The sequence below is a fragment of the Nerophis ophidion genome, linkage group LG09 (assembly GCF_033978795.1).
Source record: "Nerophis ophidion isolate RoL-2023_Sa linkage group LG09, RoL_Noph_v1.0, whole genome shotgun sequence".
NCBI classification, from domain to species: Eukaryota; Metazoa; Chordata; class Actinopteri; order Syngnathiformes; family Syngnathidae; genus Nerophis; species Nerophis ophidion.
The window spans coordinates 64,941,677-64,961,502 of NC_084619.1; the positions used below are offsets into that span (position 1 = coordinate 64,941,677).

At 42.7% G+C, this 19,826-nt stretch overlaps 1 protein-coding gene across 1 annotated transcript; it reads left to right on the forward strand.

Annotated features, from left to right (window-relative positions):
- Nucleotides 1-917: 917 nt before the first annotated feature.
- Nucleotides 918-19,242, forward strand: ppp2r2d (protein phosphatase 2, regulatory subunit B, delta). The gene is made up of 10 exons (XM_061911576.1): nt 918-1,120; nt 1,228-1,302; nt 9,519-9,616; nt 9,697-9,862; nt 9,930-10,042; nt 10,114-10,291; nt 10,376-10,540; nt 10,604-10,773; nt 17,761-17,852; nt 17,944-19,242. The coding sequence occupies exons 1-10, from the start codon at nt 1,114-1,116 to the stop codon at nt 18,221-18,223; spliced, it is 1,344 nt and encodes a 447-aa protein (XP_061767560.1). The 5' UTR covers nt 918-1,113; the 3' UTR covers nt 18,224-19,242.
- The last annotated feature ends 584 nt before the right edge of the window (nt 19,243-19,826 follow it).

A 19,826-nucleotide genomic window follows, 5' to 3' on the forward strand; every position in this document is an offset into this window, starting at 1 on the left:
TTAAAGAGGTCTAATATACAAAGCCAAAGCCATGTATCAACAACACCCAGAGACAATTATTGGTACTTTAACATGTTGAAAAGACAAACTGGAAATTGTGATGTGTCACATTGTGTGCACGCATGTTCCAAATAAAATTCAACTCAACTGTAAGTAATGAGGTAACATAAATTGGGAGAAGCCATGTATCAACAAGGCCCAGAAACGCGGGCCTTGATTTTGACACCTGCGTCCTAATAGTAGTAACGGAAGGTATCTACAGAGAATAATTTCGCCACAACTAGTGTGTGTGTGTGTGTGTGTGTGTGTGTGTGTGTGTGTGTGTGTGAATCATTGGTACTTTAACTTCTAATTGAAGAGGTCTACTATGCAAAGCCAAAGCCATGTATCAACAACACCCAGAGACAATTATTGGTACCGTAACATGTTGAAAAGACAAACTGGAAATTGTGATGTGTCACGTTGTGTGCACCCATGTTCCAAATAAAATTAAACTCAACTGTAAGTAATGAGGTAACATAAATTGGAAGAAGCCATGTATCAACAACGCCCAGAAACGCGGGCCGTGAGTTTGACACCTGCGTCCTAATAGTAGTAACAGAAGGAATTTACAGAGAATAATTTCGCCACACCTAGTGTGTGTGTGTGTGTGTGTGTGTGTGTGACAATCACTAAAGAGCTCTACTATGCAAAGCGAAAGCCATGTATCAACAACACCCAGAGACAATTATTGGTACTTTATCATGTAGAAAAGACAAACTGGAAATTGTGATGTGTCACGTTGTGTGCACGCATGTTCCAAATAAAATTAAACTCAACTGTAAGTAATGAGGTAACATAAATGGGGAGAAAGATGCCAAAGTCAACTCACGTCAGTGATGCTGCGTGCAAGATGCACGGCGCGCATGACGTCACCGCTCCATGTACCGTGCGCCATTTTGGAAAGCGAGGGAGAGAGAAAAAAAGAAAAAAAAAATCACGGATAATTTCTGTGCTCTTCACGGACCCCGAAGTCTTCACCCCCGGATTGTGGATCCTGGACCTGCTTCCTCCCGAGTCGGGTCTTCGCGCGGGGGGGGGGTTTTATCGGAGTAAAAGCTGCTAAATGAAGCAATGGCGGGTGAGCTACTTTATATCCTCCACCTTGCTAGCACAATGATGGCCTGGCTTGACAACTTGCTGCCTGGCAAAACTCTCACTTTTAAAAACAAACAAACTATGTTGCAGGAGTTGCAGGAGGAAATGACTTCCAGTGGTGTTTCTCCCAAGTGAAAGGCGCCATAGATGAGGATGTTGCGGAAGGTATGTGGCTAATGCTAATGCTAACGCGATGATGATGCTCTTTTAAGCCTGGCGGGGTTAGCTAGACGCCGTGGCGGAGGTCGGCGTGGGTTAATAGGACTGTGTGTGTGTGGGTTCATTCATGAAAAGTCCGTTTTTTTGTTTGTTTTTCCTAACAATGAGAGGAAAGTGCTGCTAGCTAGCCGTATGCTAACATGGTGGCTAGGCTATTTAAAGGGGGGGAGCGACCCAGGGCGTGACGTCATTGCGCTGCGCCCATAAATTGTCCCGTGACGTCACGACGGAGCTCGATTCATTCAGTAATGACCAAAAAGCTCCAAATTTAAGTTATTTACTAAAATTGAGTGAGCCTATTGCTTTGCACTATGTTTATTTTATATATATATTCAGATATATATTCAGATATATATATATATATATATATATTCAGATATATATTCATATATATATATATTAGAGATGCGCGGTTTGCGGTCACAACCGCGGAGTCCGCGGATAAACCAAGGGTGGGGCGGGGGACATGAAGAAAAAATAGATTTTCAATAGATTCGGGCGGGTGGCGGTTGAACCAATTCGGAAATATATATTGTAATAATCCCAAGAATGTAGGGCTCATAAAACTTCTTCGTTTTTCATGTCTATATTGCACAGGATGTAATACAACCACACAACAGCTCTCATGTCTCTAACGCTTTTCCCGGGACAACTCAAACTCTCACTTCCTGCTGACAACGTCACTACCCTATCCCTCCCGGAAGTCCCGCCCGCCCAGCCAAAGTCATTGGCTAACACCCCGTAGCCAGCCGCTACATTATACATAGTTAAATGTTATGTTGAAGAGGTTCATTTAGTCTACTGACGTGTATTTATAAATGGTTGATTTATATAGGCTAGTAAGTAAAGTGTTGTACCTGACAACTCTTGATGGTACAATCCATATATCATGTCACAGACAACGTCACGCTAACATCACGTGACACCTCTGATGAAGGCTGCAGAAGCAAGTTAGCCGCAACTCGTCAGGTACAACACTTTACCTTACTATCCTATAGAAATCAACCATTTATAAATAGTTAAAGTTGTTACCCACATACGAAAAACGAGCAGCACTCTTTGAAACAGTATGTGGGCATACTTTTATTTTAAAGTGTTTCGTTTGGTCTGTCGACGGATGTAAGGAAGCTACTTCCGGGTATGGCCAACGAGGTATTTGTCATTTGTTGGTATTTTACTCAGTAAAATGTTTGATCCACATGCTGTGCATGTTATTATTTTTACATTTGTAACGTGCTTTATTTATTACAGTTTTCACGGTGAATTTCAAGGGAAAGTAAGCCTTCAAATAAATCAGTTCAAGAAAGCCATTGTGTCTGTGCTATTTGGAGGGAGTTACACTTTCCAACCTCACTAATGCCTTGCATCGTCTATATTAGATCTATAACAACGGGCGGGTGGCAGGCGGGTGTGGCTTTGATGAAATGTTGGTTCGGGTGAATTGCGGGTGGATGACGACTTTAGTGATGCGGTTGCAGATGATATAATTGACTATCCGCGCATCTCTAATATATATATATATATATATATATATATATATATATATATATATAATAATCTATCAGGGGTGTCCTGGGTATGACGTTAAACTACATCCAGGCATGAGATGGGAGGTTGTGTGTGGTGTTAGTGAGTCCCAACTAGCGTCTTTAAAACGCACACAAAGAACCGTTTGCACCTTCTCTTGTGACTGGCGGGCGGTCAGCGCCATAAAGCTGAGCGGGTCCCTGGGTAAAAGGGGCGCGGACAACAAACAGGACAGACTAAGTTCAACAGCCCAGTAAGGCAATTAGTCTAGGAGAAGGATCTCTGATATAAAATACCCCTTCCAAGCCAGCGTGGAAGGTGTAGGCTAATAACCAGCATGAAAAGTACGCCAAATGGCAGAAACATCCTGAGGCTTTCGTCCAGCAGTGGACTGACAACGGCTGATGATGATTAGGGGTCGGCAACCTTTACCACTCAAAGAGCCATTTTGACCCGTTTCACAAAATAAAGAAAACAATGGAAGCCACAAAACTCTTTTGAAATTTAAAATGAAATAACACTGCATACAGATTTTTTTTAAACTTTGTGCTATGTATAAACCAGGGGTCTCAGACACGCGGCCGCACCTTAATATGAAAATTTAAAGATAGTGGGGCCCGCGAGTTTTTCATGAATGCCGCTTGACTGCATCAAACTTGCCAACCATCCCGAATATTCCGAGAGACTACCAAATGTCAGATCAACCATTCTCGTGAATGTTTGCAGAATTCCCCTCGATTAACAATAATAAGGGCAACCTATGAAGGTGCTGCCTTTGACGCCCTCTACAACACGTTCAATCAGCTTGCCAGCCCAGTCACATGTTGTACGAGGCTTCTGCTGACACACGCTAACGATTGCAAGGCATACTTTTTCAACAACCATGCAGATTACACTGAGGGTTGTGATATAAACAACTTTAACACTCTTACTAATATGTGCCACACTGTAAACCCACACCAAAAGAGAATGACAAACACATTTTGGGAGAACACCGGCACTGTAACACAACATAAGCACAAAAGAACAAATACCCATAATCCCATGCATCCCACTCCTCCGGGCTACATTATACACCCTGCTAGCACAAAATCCCCCCACCCCCTCCTTGCGGTTGAGGGGGGCGGGGTTTGGTGCTAATGTAGCCCGGAAGAGCAGGGATGCATGGAATTCTGGGTATTTGTTTTTTTGTGTTTATGTTGTGTTACAGTGCCGGTGTTCTCCCAAAATGTGTTAGTCATTCTTGTTTGGTGTGAGTCCACAGTGTGGCGCATATTAGTAAGAGTGTTAAAGTTGCTTATATTACGACCCTCAGTGTAACCTGTATGGTTGTTGACTAAGTATGCGTTGCAGTCGCTTTCGTGTGTTAACAGAGGCTGAACATAAATTGACCAGTCGACACGCAGATCGCGTGATGTAAAAGCGGGCACGACGACATGTTGTAGAGGAGGTTAAAGACACTGCCAATACTGCACACCTTCAGTATTGTAGTCCAGGTGAAAATTGGAGAATGTTATCCCCGGGTGATTTCTGAGAGAGGCACTAAAATCCGGAAACCTCACGAAATAGTCGTTGGGGTAGGCAATTTAGCAGCTGAGCCACATCAAAGTGATCAAAGAGCCGCATGCGGCTCCGAAGCCGCGGGTTGCCGACCCCTGATATATATATATATATATATATATATATATATATATATATATATATATATATATATATATACATATACATATTTGTGTGTATATATATATATATATTTGTATTCTACTTTAGTTTCTTTGAATTTACAACCCCCTGGCGCTGTTCTGTTTTATTTTGATTATTGTTTCTCGTCTGTTTGTAAATGTTAAAATTTATGAATAAAAGTTTTTTTTTTAAAATGTTGTCACGGGGAAAAATACCATGAACATATCTCGAACCTTATAAATACTGTTAATTTATTGATTGTGTTTTAAAAAATAAATAAATAAAATCAGGACGTGAATGAAGTTGAAAAAAAAAAACGACCAAAATGCTGATTTGGATTCACATTTACATGAATTTTAGCTCTGCAACCTCATTATACTATTGGCTAAGTTTTAACTTCATAAATGTAAGTTTCTCAATACCCCACCTGTTTTTTGTGCCTTTTAAAAAAGAATTACAACTTTCTCAACCAAAAAGCGATGAAAACTATGATGCTGTGCTCCAAATTTGGATTATTTATGTAAATTGTGTGAGCTTATGGCTTTACATTGTGTTACATGTAGGGCTGGACGATATTGCCTTTTTTAATACCGCGATATTTTTAGGCCATGTCGCAATATACGATATATATTACGATATTTTGCCTTAGCCTTGAATGAACACTTGATGCATATAATCACAGCAGTATGATGATTCTATGTGTCTACATTAAAACATTCTTCTTCATAATGCACTAATATATGCTACTTTTAAACTTTAATGCAGAGAAGGAAATCACCACTAAGTCAATTTACCAAAACTGTATTTATTAAAGTTATTATCTGGTGACTTTTCAAATGATGCTACATATTAGCAGCAATGCTACTTTTGGTAGCAACGCTTGTGCCCCACACATGACAAATTAAAGTTGTCTATTGGACATATTCCCGCTGGAAGCCGAACCAATTCTTGGGAATTAATTCTTCCTTCATTTGTTACGAGATCCGCACCTTCTTTCTCCGCAACAACCCGCTAGCATCACAGCTAACGTTAGCCATGCCGCGACCTCTCCGCTGGGCGAGGGCGTATACGTATGACGTGACAGTAAGTGACGTATGAATGTGCGCCTGCTTGTCTGTGAGTAGACACAGGAAAGAGGAGGAGAGTGTAATGCCCGCAGCTGCGTGAGAATGTCTACTCGAATATTAAGATAAAGTCATTTTCTATATCGCACAGAGACAACCCCGCGATATATATCATATATCGATATATCGCCCAGCCCTAGTTACATGTACCGTATACAGTATATTTTGCATTCTATTTTAGTTACTTTATTGAGTTTACAACCCTTTGGCACTGTTTTGTACTGTTTCTGTACTCGTTTTGATTATTATTATTATTTTCTTGATTGTAAATAAGAAATAATAAATGTTTATAAACTAAAAAAAAAACTCTACAGGAGCACAATATAATAACAGTAAGCTAAAACTGTCGTTGAAGTATATTTTTTTTACATTTAATGTTGCTGGAGTTCACATTGTTACTGTTAGATTGTTCTTATTTAAAAAAATATTGTAATCAGTGCTGCATCATCCTGAGTTCAAGGTATTTTTTTAGATTTTTCCTTTCTTATGTAACAAAAATAGGTAGGTATTTTTTTTAACATTTTTCTCCCCTTATCTAACAAAAATAGGTAGGTATTTTTTTAATTTTTCCTCTCATTTAACAAAGATAGGTAGGTATGTTTTTAGATTTTTCTTCTCTTATCTAACCCAAATAGGTAGGTATTTCTTTAAGTTTTTCCTCTCTTGCGTAACAAAAATAGGTAATCGACATATTACAAACAACTGTGGGCCTGATGCAGTTTTACACCACTGCAAACTACAAACACAATAAAACACGTTTTACCTAGTGGGATTGCAATCATAAATAACAGACATTTATTTAAAAATAGTGTTTAATTCATGCATTCATTTGATTAATTCACACGTTACTGTCCAGCAGAACTGTATGTAAAATGAATTTTACCTTTGCAAACTCATACTATTGGCTAAGTTTTATATTCATAAATATAAGTTTCTCAATATCCCACCTGTTTTTTGTGCCTTTGAAAAAATAATTAGAACTGTACTTTAAAACACTGTACGTTTAACAACCAAAAAGCGGTGAAAACTATGATGCTGTGTTCCAAATTTGGATCATTTACGGATATGTGTGAGCCTATGGCTTTACATTGTGTTTACATATACATATTTTTCATTGTATTTTAGCTACTTTATTGAGTTAACAACCCCCTGGCGCTGTTTTGTACTGTTTCCCTACTTGTTTTGACTATTATTATTTTATTTATTGTATGTAAATGTTGCATATTATAAATAAAGATTAAAAAAATACTGTACAGCAGCACAATATAATGAGAGCTAGCTAAAACTATTGTTAAAGTCATTAATTTATAAATATAATGGTGCTTGAGTTCACATTGTTACCGTCAGATTGTTCTTATTTAAAGTAAAAATGTTATTGTTTGTAATCAGTGCTGCATCATACTGAGTTCAAGGTGTTTCTTTAGATTTTTCCTCTTATGTAACAAAAAAAGATAGGTATTTTTTTTTTAGATTATTACTCTCTTATGTAACACAAATAGGTAATAAACAACTCAAACGCATGATACAATTTTACACAAACTACAAACACACTGAAACACACCACAGTGCAGTTAAATGTTCTCCCCCAGTGGGATTGTACTCATAACAAACAGACATTTATTTAAAAATAGTTTTTAATTCATGCTTGCCAGGTATGAGCATTCATTTGAATTTTTCCTTCATCGGCTACGTGGAAAATATATGCACCGATCATACAATTAAACTTAATTGAAATTGTTCTTAGTCATAATATTAACTAAGCCAACACCCGATACCTATAGGCAGTATATTAATTACAAATGTATAATACAATTAGATCTATTTTCAATTGTTCTTAGTCATTTTCATTAAATAAGCCAACACACAATATCAATCAATCAATCAATGTTTATTTATATAGCCCCAAATCACAAATGTCTCAAAGGACTGCACACATCATTACGACTACAACATCCTCGGAACCTTTAGGCAATATATTAATTTGAAATGTATTTAAAAAAACATGTTTGATTTATACTGACCAGAGATTGCCATTGATTTATGTTTCCTTGATTGAAAAAGAGGAATATTAAAGAGCAAATGATGCCATGTTGCTTATATTTTCCGTACCCCTCTTATTCAACAGTTTGATAAATAAGCGCACGCCAGGGGTGTCAAACTCTATTCCATCAAGAGCCACATTCCAGTTATGGCTTCCTTCTCTAAAGGAATAATTTATTAATATAAATGTACAGTATAAGGATTTTCACCTCATGATGTTATTACAATTGCCTATGCAATTAGTTGTTATTTATGTTTTTTCCATTTATCCATCCATTTCCTACCGCTTGTCCCATACGTGGTTACGGGGAGCCTATCTCAGCTGCATTCGGGGGGAAGGCGGCGTACACCCTGGACGAGTCCTCATACGGAGTAAAAAAAAAAAATCTGTAGATTTTACAATAAAAGAATATCAGCTGAGTCACCAGAATTTGAGTGAAATTTACAGTGTTTTTATTAAAAACATTTTACTGTAAACGTTTGTTTTTTAAAGTTTTATTCAATAAAAAAAAATTACAATATACTGTATATTATATATTTTTTTAACACTAAAATCTACAATGATACAGTGTACAATTGTTTGATTGATTGAAACTTTTATTAGTAGATTGCAGTGTACATATTCTGAACAATTGACCACTAAATGGTTACAACCCAATAAGTTGTTCAACTCATTTAAGTCAGGGTCCAAAAAAAACAAAAATTGAGTTTGACCCCCGTGGCCTACACCCAATATCTGTGATTATAAGGAAATTACTTCAGATATTTTTACACCGCTTCACCCCCCGTGACCCCGTACGGGACAATCGGTAGAAAATGGATGGATAGATAATGCACACAAGGGCACAAAAAGAGGGCGAAAACAAAAGGTATAAAGTAGACTAAAAATGTACCATAGTAGCAATATAACGTATATCAGGGTTGTTAAGGCGACCACAAAGAGCCACCGCCTAAACTAAAGTCTTTGGGGGAAAATGTATATATATATATTTTCTTTTTTTGTCCTGTCCAGCCTCTCAGGCAAATCATATAGTTGATGTAGGTGCCCATATCGGCGATTCAGATTTACTTTACAAAAGAGAAGTTTAGGATATTTCTCCTGTTTCCTTATTTGCTTTTGACTTTATTAAATATATTTATATTAACATTTGGTGCTAAACTAAAGTCTTAACAAGCTGCTACGCGTGGTACTGCCTCTGCCATCTGATTGGTTACACGCAGAGCGGTAACAGCCAATCAGCAGTACGCATTCAGAGCGCATGTAACAGCCAGGGGTTTGGTGCTAGCGGGGTGTATAATATAGCCAAGAGTCATAGATGCATGGCATTCTGGGTAAGTGTTATGTTGCATTTATAATGTGTTACAGAGCCGATGTTCTCCCGAAATGTGTTTGTCATTCTTGTTTGGTGTGGGTTCACAGAGTGTGCCGCATATTAGTAAGTGTGTTAAAGTTGTTTTATATCACAACCATCAGTGTGATCTGTATGGCTGTGGAACAAGAGCCCTGGTTTACACATAGTAGAAGCAGAAAAACTCGTAAAAGTAAGCATGCGCTGATAAATTTGGGGAGCGAGTTTGACCCGGCAGTAATTCAAGGCAGGCGCACATTACATGCCCGGCGGCAATTCAAGGAAATACGGTATACCGATATACTGTATTATTATAATATATTGTTATATAATATAATTGAGTTTGACCCCAGTGGCCTACACCCAGTACCTGTGATTATAAGGAAATGACTTCAGATATTTTTACACCGCTTCACGGATTTGTTGTTTCTATTTTCAGCCGACATAATCTCCACGGTTGAATTCAACTTCTCCGGAGAGCTGCTGGCCACGGGAGACAAAGGAGGCCGAGTGGTGATATTTCAGCACGAACAGGAGGTCATTACCCCTGCATTGAATTCATCGACTTGATTCCATTCCTTGTTTGATTGTGACGTTTCTGCTTCTTCTTCCCCCAGTCCAAAAATCGCCCGCACCTGCGCGGGGAGTACAACGTTTATAGCACTTTTCAGAGTCACGAGCCTGAATTTGACTATTTGAAAAGTTTAGAAATCGAGGAGAAAATCAATAAAATTAGATGGCTTCCCCAACAGAACGCTGCTCACTTTCTACTTTCGACAAACGGTAAGGGATGACTTTTTTTTTTTTTTTCCTCTCCATATTGCAGACTTATTTACACATTTCTTCACAGATAAAACTATCAAATTGTGGAAAATAAGTGAACGAGATAAACGAGCGGAAGGCTATAACCTGAAATACGAAGACGGCCGCCTCTTAGACCCTTTTAGAATCACCTCTCTACGGGTACGTCCCCTTTTTTGCCACCCGTGTCGCCCTTGAACCGGCCTGACGGGTGCATTGTGGGTGCTTTGCAGGTACCAGTGCTGATGCCAATGGATCTCATGGTAGAAGCCAGCCCACGGAGGATCTTTGCAAATGCGCACACCTATCACATTAATTCCATTTCTGTAAATAGTGACCATGAAACGTACCTCTCTGCAGATGACCTAAGAATAAATCTATGGCATTTGGAAATCACAGACAGAAGTTTCAGTATCCTTTTTCTGCTTGGTTCGGCCACGCCGCCACCGCCGCCAGACTGACGTTCGTCGCCCTTGACCCCGCCCTCCCTCCCAGATATTGTAGACATCAAGCCCGCCAACATGGAGGAGCTGACGGAGGTGATCACGGCCGCAGAGTGCCATCCTCACCAGTGCAATGTATTTGTGTACAGCAGTAGCAAAGGCACCATTCGCCTGTGTGACATGCGAGCGGCGGCTCTCTGCGACAGGCACTCCAAGTGTGAGTAGTCGCCCTGCTCCTCACTTCCCGGTCGGCATTTTCTAACCTACACTCTCGCCAAAGTCTTCGAGGAGCCCGAGGACCCCAGCAGCCGCTCGTTCTTCTCCGAGATCATCTCCTCCATCTCCGACGTGAAGTTCAGTCACAGCGGGCGCTACATGATGACACGTGACTACCTCTCGGTCAAAGTATGGGACCTCAATATGGAGAACAGGCCGGTGGAGACGTATCAGGTGAGTACATAATGCTTTCAACAGGGATAACGTCAATGGCGGGCCGCCATCTCCGCTGGCCTAAGAACCAGACATGTTTAATCATGATCATAATACCGTGATTAAAGAGAAACTGGAAATTGTGATGTATCATGTTGTATGCTTGCATGTTCGAAAATAAACTCAAACTCATGGCCCCCATTCAATCGTCCTTTCCCCTTAGCAGAAAAACAGCCCCAAAGCATGATGTTTCCACACCCATGCTTCACAGTAGGTGTAGTGTTCTTGAAATGTTTGCTTGCAAAAATGCTTTTGGTTTTAAATAATTTTTTTTAGTGGTTGCATTTCTTTGGGTTACGACTCAATTTCAATCTTGTAGGCGGGGCTTCTTCTGAATATGTTAGAAGTCTTTTTGTTGGTTCAATAATCTTTATTTTCCCGACAAATGTGTTTTTAACTCCGCAGTTACGTACATACAGTGGGGCAAAAAAATATTTAGTCGGCCAGCGATTGTGCAAGTTCTCCCACTTAAAATGATGACAGAGGTCTGTAATTTTCATCATAGGTACACTTCAACTGTGAGAGACAGAATGTGGGGAAAAAATCCAGGAATTTACATTGTCAGAATTTTAAATAATTTATTTATAAATTGTGGTGGAAAATAAGTATTTGGTCAACCATTCAAAGGAGGTTTTGGCTCAAAATCTCACGATACATGGCCCCATTCATTCTTTCCTTAACACGGATCAATCGTCCTGTCCCCTTAGCAGAAAAACAGCCCCAAAGCATGATGTTTCCACCCCCATGCTTCACAGTAGGTATGGTGTTCTCTGGGATGCAACTCAGTATTCTTCTTCCTCCAAACACGACGAGTTGAGTTGATACCAAAATGGATACATGGATGATACAGCAGAGGATTGGGAGAATGTCATGTGGTCAGATGAAACCAAAATAGAACTTTTTGGTATGAATTCAACTCGTCGTGTTTGGAGGAAGAAGAATACTGAGTTGCATCCCAAGAACACCACACCTACTGTGAAGCATGGGGGTGGAAACATCATGCTTTGGGGCTGTTTTTCTGCTAAGGGGACAGGACGATTGATCCGTGTTAAGGAAAGAACGAATGGGGCCATGAGTTTGAGTTTATTTTCGAACATGCAAGCAAACAACATGATACATCACAATTTCCAGTTTCTCTTTAATCATGATATTATGATCATGATTAAAGATAAAAGTATTTTTTATTTTACTTTCCCTAAGTATCTAAAAGTAAAGATGTCCAATAATGTCTTTTTTGCCGATATCCGATATTATCCAACTCTTAATTATCGATATCATCCGATACTGATATATACAGTGGTGGAATGAACACTTTATTTATTGGGCGGCATGGTATAGTGCAGGGGTCGAAAACCTTTTTGGCTAAGAGAGCCAAGAAGCCAAATATTTTAAAATGTATTTCTTTAAGAGCCATATAATATTTTTTTTGATACTGAACACAACTAAACTTGTGCATTTTTAAGTAAGAGCATCATTTCTAGACTACAATAGGTCTCTTATTCTTTGTAATAACATTGTTATTCTGAAGCTAACTGTGGAGGGGGGGCGTGGCCTGCAAGCCTGCAGCGAAGCAGGGTGTTGCCAGGATCAGCCTCGAAATCAGCGACAGGTGCATTGATGGCCCATCTGGGCCTTGTTATCTAATCACCTGCCGCTCTGTTATAAGCAGCAGCCAGGAGGAGAGACGGGGTGGAGCCAAAGCACAAGCGAGGACGAAAGACAATTGCTAGAAAGCAACTGAGAGACTTATTGAAAAAATAAAACAATATTGTAACCCGGAAACAGGCTCTCATGTCGGCGCTTGGTGTTCTGAAGAACCCCCAGGAGGGCAAGCCCCACACTAAGCAATAGTAAATAAATAACTTCCTACCATTAACGCAACTTCTTAAACAGGTGCGGTAGAAAACGGATGGATGGATTAAAAATGCATGAGAACGTTTTATATTTTTAACACTGTGATTACAAGTGGAATTTATTCATTACTTATCGTGTTAAGCAACGTCAGCTCAGATTTATCCGAGAGCCAGATGCAGTCATCAAAAGAGCCACATCTGGCTCTAGAGCCATAGGTTCCCTACCCCTGGTGTAGTGGGTAGAGCGGCCAGGCAGAAACCTGAGGATTGCAGGTTCGCTTCCCACCTATTGACATCCAAAAAAATGCTGCCGTTGTGTCCTTGGGCAGAATTATTATTATTATGCCTAATTTTTTTGTGATGCCCCGCTGGATGCATTAAACAATGTAACAAGGTTTTCCGAAATAAATCAACTCAAGTTATGGATAGAAAGTGCCACTGCCATATTTATTATTGAAGTCACAAAGTGCATTATTTTTTTTTTAACATGCTTCAAAACAGCAGCTAGGAATTTGGGACATGCTCTCCCTGAGAGAACATGAGGTTGAAGTGTGGGTAGCGGGGGGTGTATATTGTAGCGTCCCAGAAGAGTTAGTGCTGCAAGGGGGTCTGGGTATTTGTTCTGTTGTGTTACAGTGCGGATGTTCTCCCGAAATGTGTTTGTCATTCTTGTTTGGTGTGGGTTCACAGTGTGGCGCATATTTTTAACGTTGTTAAAGTTGTTTATACGGCCAGCCTCAGTGTGACCTGTATGGCTGTTGATCAAGTAGGCCTTGCATTCACTTGTGTGTGTATGAAAAGCCGCGGATATTATGTGATTGGGCCATGTGCGACTTTTGGTGTGGCTGTAAACGCAGCACTGACAGGGAAACAACCTGGAATGACCTTGGAGTTGTCCGACTTTTTGTGTGGCTGTAAACGCGTCACCGCAGGGAAACGACCTGGAATGACACATGCGCGGTGTTGGAATTGTTTGACTTTTTGTGTGGCTGTAAACGCATCGCTGACAGGGAAACGACCTGGAATGACACATCATGTGCGATGTGGAAGTTGTCCGACTTTTTGTGTGGCTGTAAACGCATCACGTGTCATTCCAGGTGTTTCCCTGTCAGTGATGCGTTCACAGCCAAACAAAAAGTCGGACAACTCCAACACCGCACGTTTAAACGCATCACTGACGAGGAAACGACCAGGAATGACACGTGCGGTGTTGGAATTGTCCGACTTTTTGTGTGGCTGTAAACGCATCACTGACAGGGAAACGGCCTGGAACGACACATTATGTGCGGTGTTGGAGTTGTCCGACTTTTTGTGTGGTTGTAAACGCATCACTGACATGGAAACAACCTGGAATGACCTTGGAGTTGTCCGACTTTTTGTGTGGCTGTAAAAGCATCACCGCAGGGAAACAACCTGGAATGACACATGCGCGGTGTTGGAATTGTCCGACTTTTTGTGTGGCTGTAAACGCATCACGTGTCATTCCAGGTGTTTCCCTGTCAGTGATGCGTTCACAGCCACACAAAAAGTCGGACAACTCCAACACCGCACGTTTAAACGCATCACTGACGAGGAAACGACCGGGAATGACACGTGCGGTGTTGGAATTGTCCGACTTTTTGTGTGGCTGTAAACGCATCACTGACAGGGAAACGACCTGGAATGACACATCATGTGCGGTGTTGGAGTTGTCCGGCGTTTTTGTGTGGCTGTAAACTCATCATGGACAGGGAAACGACCTGGAATGACGCATCACATGTGTCATTCCAGGTGTTTCCCTGTCAGTGATGCGGTCACAGCCACACAAAAAGTCGGACAACTCCCACACTGCACATGTTTAAACGCATCACTGCAGGGAAACGACTTGGAATGACACATCATGTGCGGTGTTGGAGTTGTCCGACTTTTTGTGTGGCTGTAAACGCATCACTGACAGGGAAACGACCTGGAATGACACATCGTGTGAGGTGTTGGAGTTGTCCGACTTTTTGTGTGGCTGTAAACGCATCACTGCAGGGAAAAGACCTGGAATGACACATCATGCGCGGTGTTGGAGTTGTCCGACTTTTTGTGTGGTTGCAAACGCATCACATGTGTCATTCCAGGTGTTTCCCTGTCAGTGATGCGTTCACAGCCAAACAAAAAGTCGGACAACTCCAACACCGCACATGTTTAAACGCATCACTGCAGGGAAACGACCTGGAATGATACATTATGTGTGGTGTTGGAGTTGTCCGACTTTTTGTGTGACTCTAAACGCATCACGTGTGTCATTCCATGTGTTTCCCTGTCAGTGATGCGTTCACAGTCAAACAAAAAGTCGGACAACTCCAACACCACACATGTTTAAACGCATCACTGCAGGGAAACGACCTGGAATGACACGTGCGGTGTTGTAATTGTCCGACTTTTTGTGTGGTTGTAAACGCATCACTGGCAGGGAAACGACCTGGAATGACACATCACGTGTGGCGTTGGAGTTGTCCGACTTTCTGTGTGGCTTTAAACGCATCATGGACAGGGAAACGACCTGGAATGACACATCATGTGCGGTGTTGGAGTTGTTCGACTTTTTGTGTGGCTTTAAACACATCACTAACAGGGAAACGACCTGGAACGACACATCATGTGCAGTGTTGGGGTTGTCCGACGTTTTTGTGTGGCTGTAAACTCATCATGGACAGGGAAACGACCTGGAATGACGCATCACGTGTGTCATGCCAGGTGTTTCCCTGTCAGTGATGCGTTCACAGCCAAACAAAAAGTCGGACAACTCCAACACCGCACATGTTTGAACGCATGACTGCAGGGAAACGACCTGGAATGACACGTGCGGTGTTGTAATTGTACGACTTTTTGTGTGGTCATAAACGCATCACTGGCAGGGAAACGACCTGGAATGACACATCATGTGCGGTGTTGGAGTTGTCCGACTTTTTGTGTGGCTTTAAACGCATCACTGCAGGGAAACGACCTGGAATGACACATCATGTGCGGTGTTGGAGTTGTCCGACTTTTTGTGTGGCTTTAAACGCATCACTGCAGGGAAACGACCTGGAACGACACATGTGCGGTGTTGGAGTTGTCCGACGTTTTTGTGTGGCTAAACTCATCATGGACAGGGAAACGACCTGGAATGACGCATCACGTGTGGCGTTGGAGTTGTCCGACTTTTTCTGTGGCTGTAAACGCATCACGTGTGTCATTCCAGGTGTTTCCCTGTCAGTGATGCGTTCACAGCCAAACAAAAAGTCGGACAACTCCAACACTGCACATGTTTAAACGCATCAATGCAGGGAAACGACCTGGAATGACACGTGCGGTGTTGTAATTGTCCGACTTTTTGTGTTGTTGTAAACGCATCACTGGCAGGGAAACGACCTGGAATGTCACATCATGTGCGGTGTTGGAGTTGTCTGATGTTTTTGTGTGGCTGTAAACTCAACACGGACAGGGAAACGACCTGGAACGACACATCATGTGCAGTGTTGGAGTTGTCCGACGTTTTGGTGTGGCTGTAAAGTCATCATGGACAGGGAAACGACCTAGAATGACGCATCACGTGTGGCGTTGGAGTTGTCCGACTTTTTGTGTGTCTGTAAACTCATCACGGACAGGGAAACGACCTGGAATGACACATCACGTGTGCCGTTGGAGTTGTCCGACTTTTTGTGTGGCTGTAAACGCATCACGTGTGTCATTCCAGGTGTTTCCCTGTCAGTGATGCGTTCACAGCCAAACAAAAAGCCGGACAACTCCAACACCGCACATGTTTAAACGCATCACTGCAGGGAAATGACCTGGAATGAGACGTGTGGTGTTGTAATTGTCCGACTTTTTGTGTGGTTGTAAACGCATCACTGGCAGGGAAACGACCTGGAATGACACATCATGTGCGGTGTTGGAGTTGTCCGACTTTTTGTGTGGCTTTAAACGCATCACCGCAGGGAAACGACCTGGAATGACACATCATGTGCGGTGTTGGAGTTGTCCGACTTTTTCTGTGGCTTTAAACTCGTCACTGCAGGGAAACGACCTGGAATGACACGTGCGGTGTTGTAATTGTCCGACTTTTTGTGTGGCTTTAAACGCATCACCGCAGGGAAACGACCTGGAATGACACATCATGTGCGGTGTTGGAGTTGTCCGAATTTTTCTGTGGCTTTAAACGCATCACTGCAGGGAAACGACCTGGAATGATGTTGGAGTTGTCTGACATTTTGTGTGGCTGTAAACGCATCACATGTGTCATTCCAGGTGTTTCCCTGTCAGTGATGCGTTCACAGCCAAACAAAAAGTCGGACAACTCCAACACCGCACATGTTTAAACGCATCACTGCAGGGAAACGACCTGGAATGACACGTGCGGTGTTGTAATTGTCCGACTTTTTTTGTGTGGTTGTAAAGTCATCATGGACAGGGAAACGACCTGGAATGACGCATCACGTGTGGCGTTGGAGTTGTCCGACTTTTTGTGTGGCTGTAAACTCGTCACGGACAGGGAAACGACCTGGAATGACACATCATGTGTGGCGTTGGAGTTGTCCGACTTTTTGTGTGGCTGTAAACGCATCACGTGTGTCATTCCAGGTGTTTCCCTGTCAGTGATGCATTCACAGCCAAACAAAAAGCCGGACAACTCCAACACCGCACATGTTTAAACGCATCACTGCAGGGAAACGACCTGGAATGACACGTGCGGTGTTGGAGTTGCCCGACGTTTTGGTGTGGCTGTAAAGTCATCATGGACAGGGAAACGACCTGGAATGACGCATCACGTGTGGCGTTGGAGTTGTCCGACTTTTTGTGTGGCTGTAAACTCATCACGGACAGGGAAACGACCTGGAATGACACATCATGTGCGGTGTTGGAGTTGTCCGACTTTTTGTGTGGCTTTAAACGCATCACTGCAGGGAAACGACCTGGAATGACGCATCACGTGTGGCGTTGGAGTTGTCCGACTTTTTGTGTGGCTGTAAACACATCATGGACAGGGAAACGACCTGGAACGACGCATCACGTGTGGCGTTGGAGTTGTCCGACTCTTTGTGTGGCTGTAAACGCATCACTGACACAGTTGACTGTGTCCCTGCAGGTGCATGAATATCTCCGCAGCAAGTTGTGTTCTCTTTATGAAAACGACTGCATCTTCGACAAGTTCGAGTGCTGCTGGAACGGCAGCGACAGGTCAGTGACGCGCCACCCCCCCCCCACCACCACCCCCTATTCCCCCCCCGGGCACTCCTTCACCCTATTTCTCTTCCCCACGCTCCCGCAGCGCCATCATGACGGGCTCCTACAACAACTTCTTCCGAATGTTCGACCGCAACACCCGGCGAGACACCACGCTGGAGGCGTCGCGGGAGAGCAGCAAGCCGCGGGCCACCCTCAAGCCCCGCAAGGTGTCGACGGGCGGCAAGCGGAAGAAGGACGAGATCAGCGTGGACAGCCTGGACTTCAACAAGAAGATCCTGCACACGGCGTGGCACCCCAAGGAGAACGTCATCGCCGTGGCCGCCACCAACAACTTGTACATTTTCCAGGACAAGATCAACTAGAAGCAGTGAAGAAATCTCAACGCACGCCTCCTCTTTTTTTTTTTTTTTTTTAGGTCTGTTTTTATTTGGAGTCCCCGCTTCTTTTTTTTTTTGGGCTCCGCCCCCTTGACCCAGAAAGCCCTATCTGGGTGGAATTGACAGAACGGCGCTCCAAAAAAAAAAAAAAAAAGTGTTTGTGTTGACATTTTTTAGCCTTCCCCGTCGGAAAGTGGTAAGGCCGTTTCAGGGCGGATTAACGGCCCCGAAAAAAACTGCAACACCCTCACCGGCCAGGAGGAAGCGGCGAATCTGGAGAGCAGACTCGTTTCTTTTCTTTACCCGCCCCCCACCCCCCCACCCCCCAACCCCCCCTCATCAATACAGTGACCTAATTCCACTGACTGTATCTACTGGAGTACACCTTGTCATCCACATAATAAAAGAAACTCAAACGACAAGACGTGTTTTTAAATCTAGAAGTATTGAAACAGGTTTTATTGCTTTGCATGTGTTTATGTTGTAGAGAGGTGGAACATGTCCAGTCACACCACTGTCTTCTTTTTTTTTTTTTCTTTGGTTGGGTTTTGCTGAGCAGATCTCCAGCAAACGTGTTTATTGAACTACTACAACGGGGCTATCTGTTCCACAACCACTGGTGTGTGTGTGTGTGTGTGTGTGTGTGTGTGTGTGTGTGTGTGTGTGTGTGTGTGTGTGAGTGTGAGTGTGTGTGAGATTTGGGCACAAGACGGACAAAGGGAATCTGCAGCCTTAATTCCTTCTGTGAGTGACAGCTCCTGAACCTCATGTGCATTATTTGTAAAATCCTGCTTTCTAGAGGGAGGTCCTCGTGTTGCACACACACACACACACACACACACACACGGCGAGAGGAGTGCCTCCCGGGCGTCACTAAATTAGGGGAACCACGAAGGTTGAGTGCAAATAAGAGACTTCATGTCCATCGAGTCCTAACATGATGGCGATGTATTCACTTCTTTATTATTTCTGACCAAAGTTCAATAAAAATTCAATTGTGTTCATCCGCTTTGGTGTTGTTGTTTTTATTTTTCATACACAAAGAGACTCCAGCTGTGGAAATTTGCACCACGTGTTGGGAGTTGTCCGACTTTTTGTGTGGCTGTAAACTCATCACTGACAGGGAAACGACCTGGAATGACACATCATGTGCGGTGTTGGAATTGTTCAACTTTTTGTGTGGCTGTAAAGGCATCACGTGTCATTCCAGGTGGTTTCCCTGAAAGTGATGCGTTTACAGCCACACAAAAAGTCAGACAACTCCCAATACCGCACATGATGTGTCATTCCAGGTCGTTTCCCTGCCAGTGTTACGTTTACAGCCACACAGAAAGTCGGACAACTCCAATACCGCGCATGTTTTGTGTGGTTGTAAACGCATCACCGCAGGGAAACGACCTGCAATGACACATCTGCGGTGTTGGAGTTGTTTGACTTTTTGTGTGGCTGTAAACGCATCACTGACAGGTGAACGACCTTAAATGACACATCATCTGCGGTGTTGGATTTGTCCGACTTTTTGTGTGGCTGCAAACGCATCACTGGCAGGGAAACGACCTGGAATGACACATGTTCAGTGTTGGAGTTG

Coding starts and splice junctions, on each gene's coding strand:
- ppp2r2d (XM_061911576.1), top strand. Junction 10,043..10,113: donor TTAGAATCACCTCTCTACGG/GTACGTCCCCTT, acceptor GGTGCTTTGCAG/GTACCAGTGCTGATGCCAAT. Junction 17,853..17,943: donor TGCTGGAACGGCAGCGACAG/GTCAGTGACGCG, acceptor ACGCTCCCGCAG/CGCCATCATGACGGGCTCCT.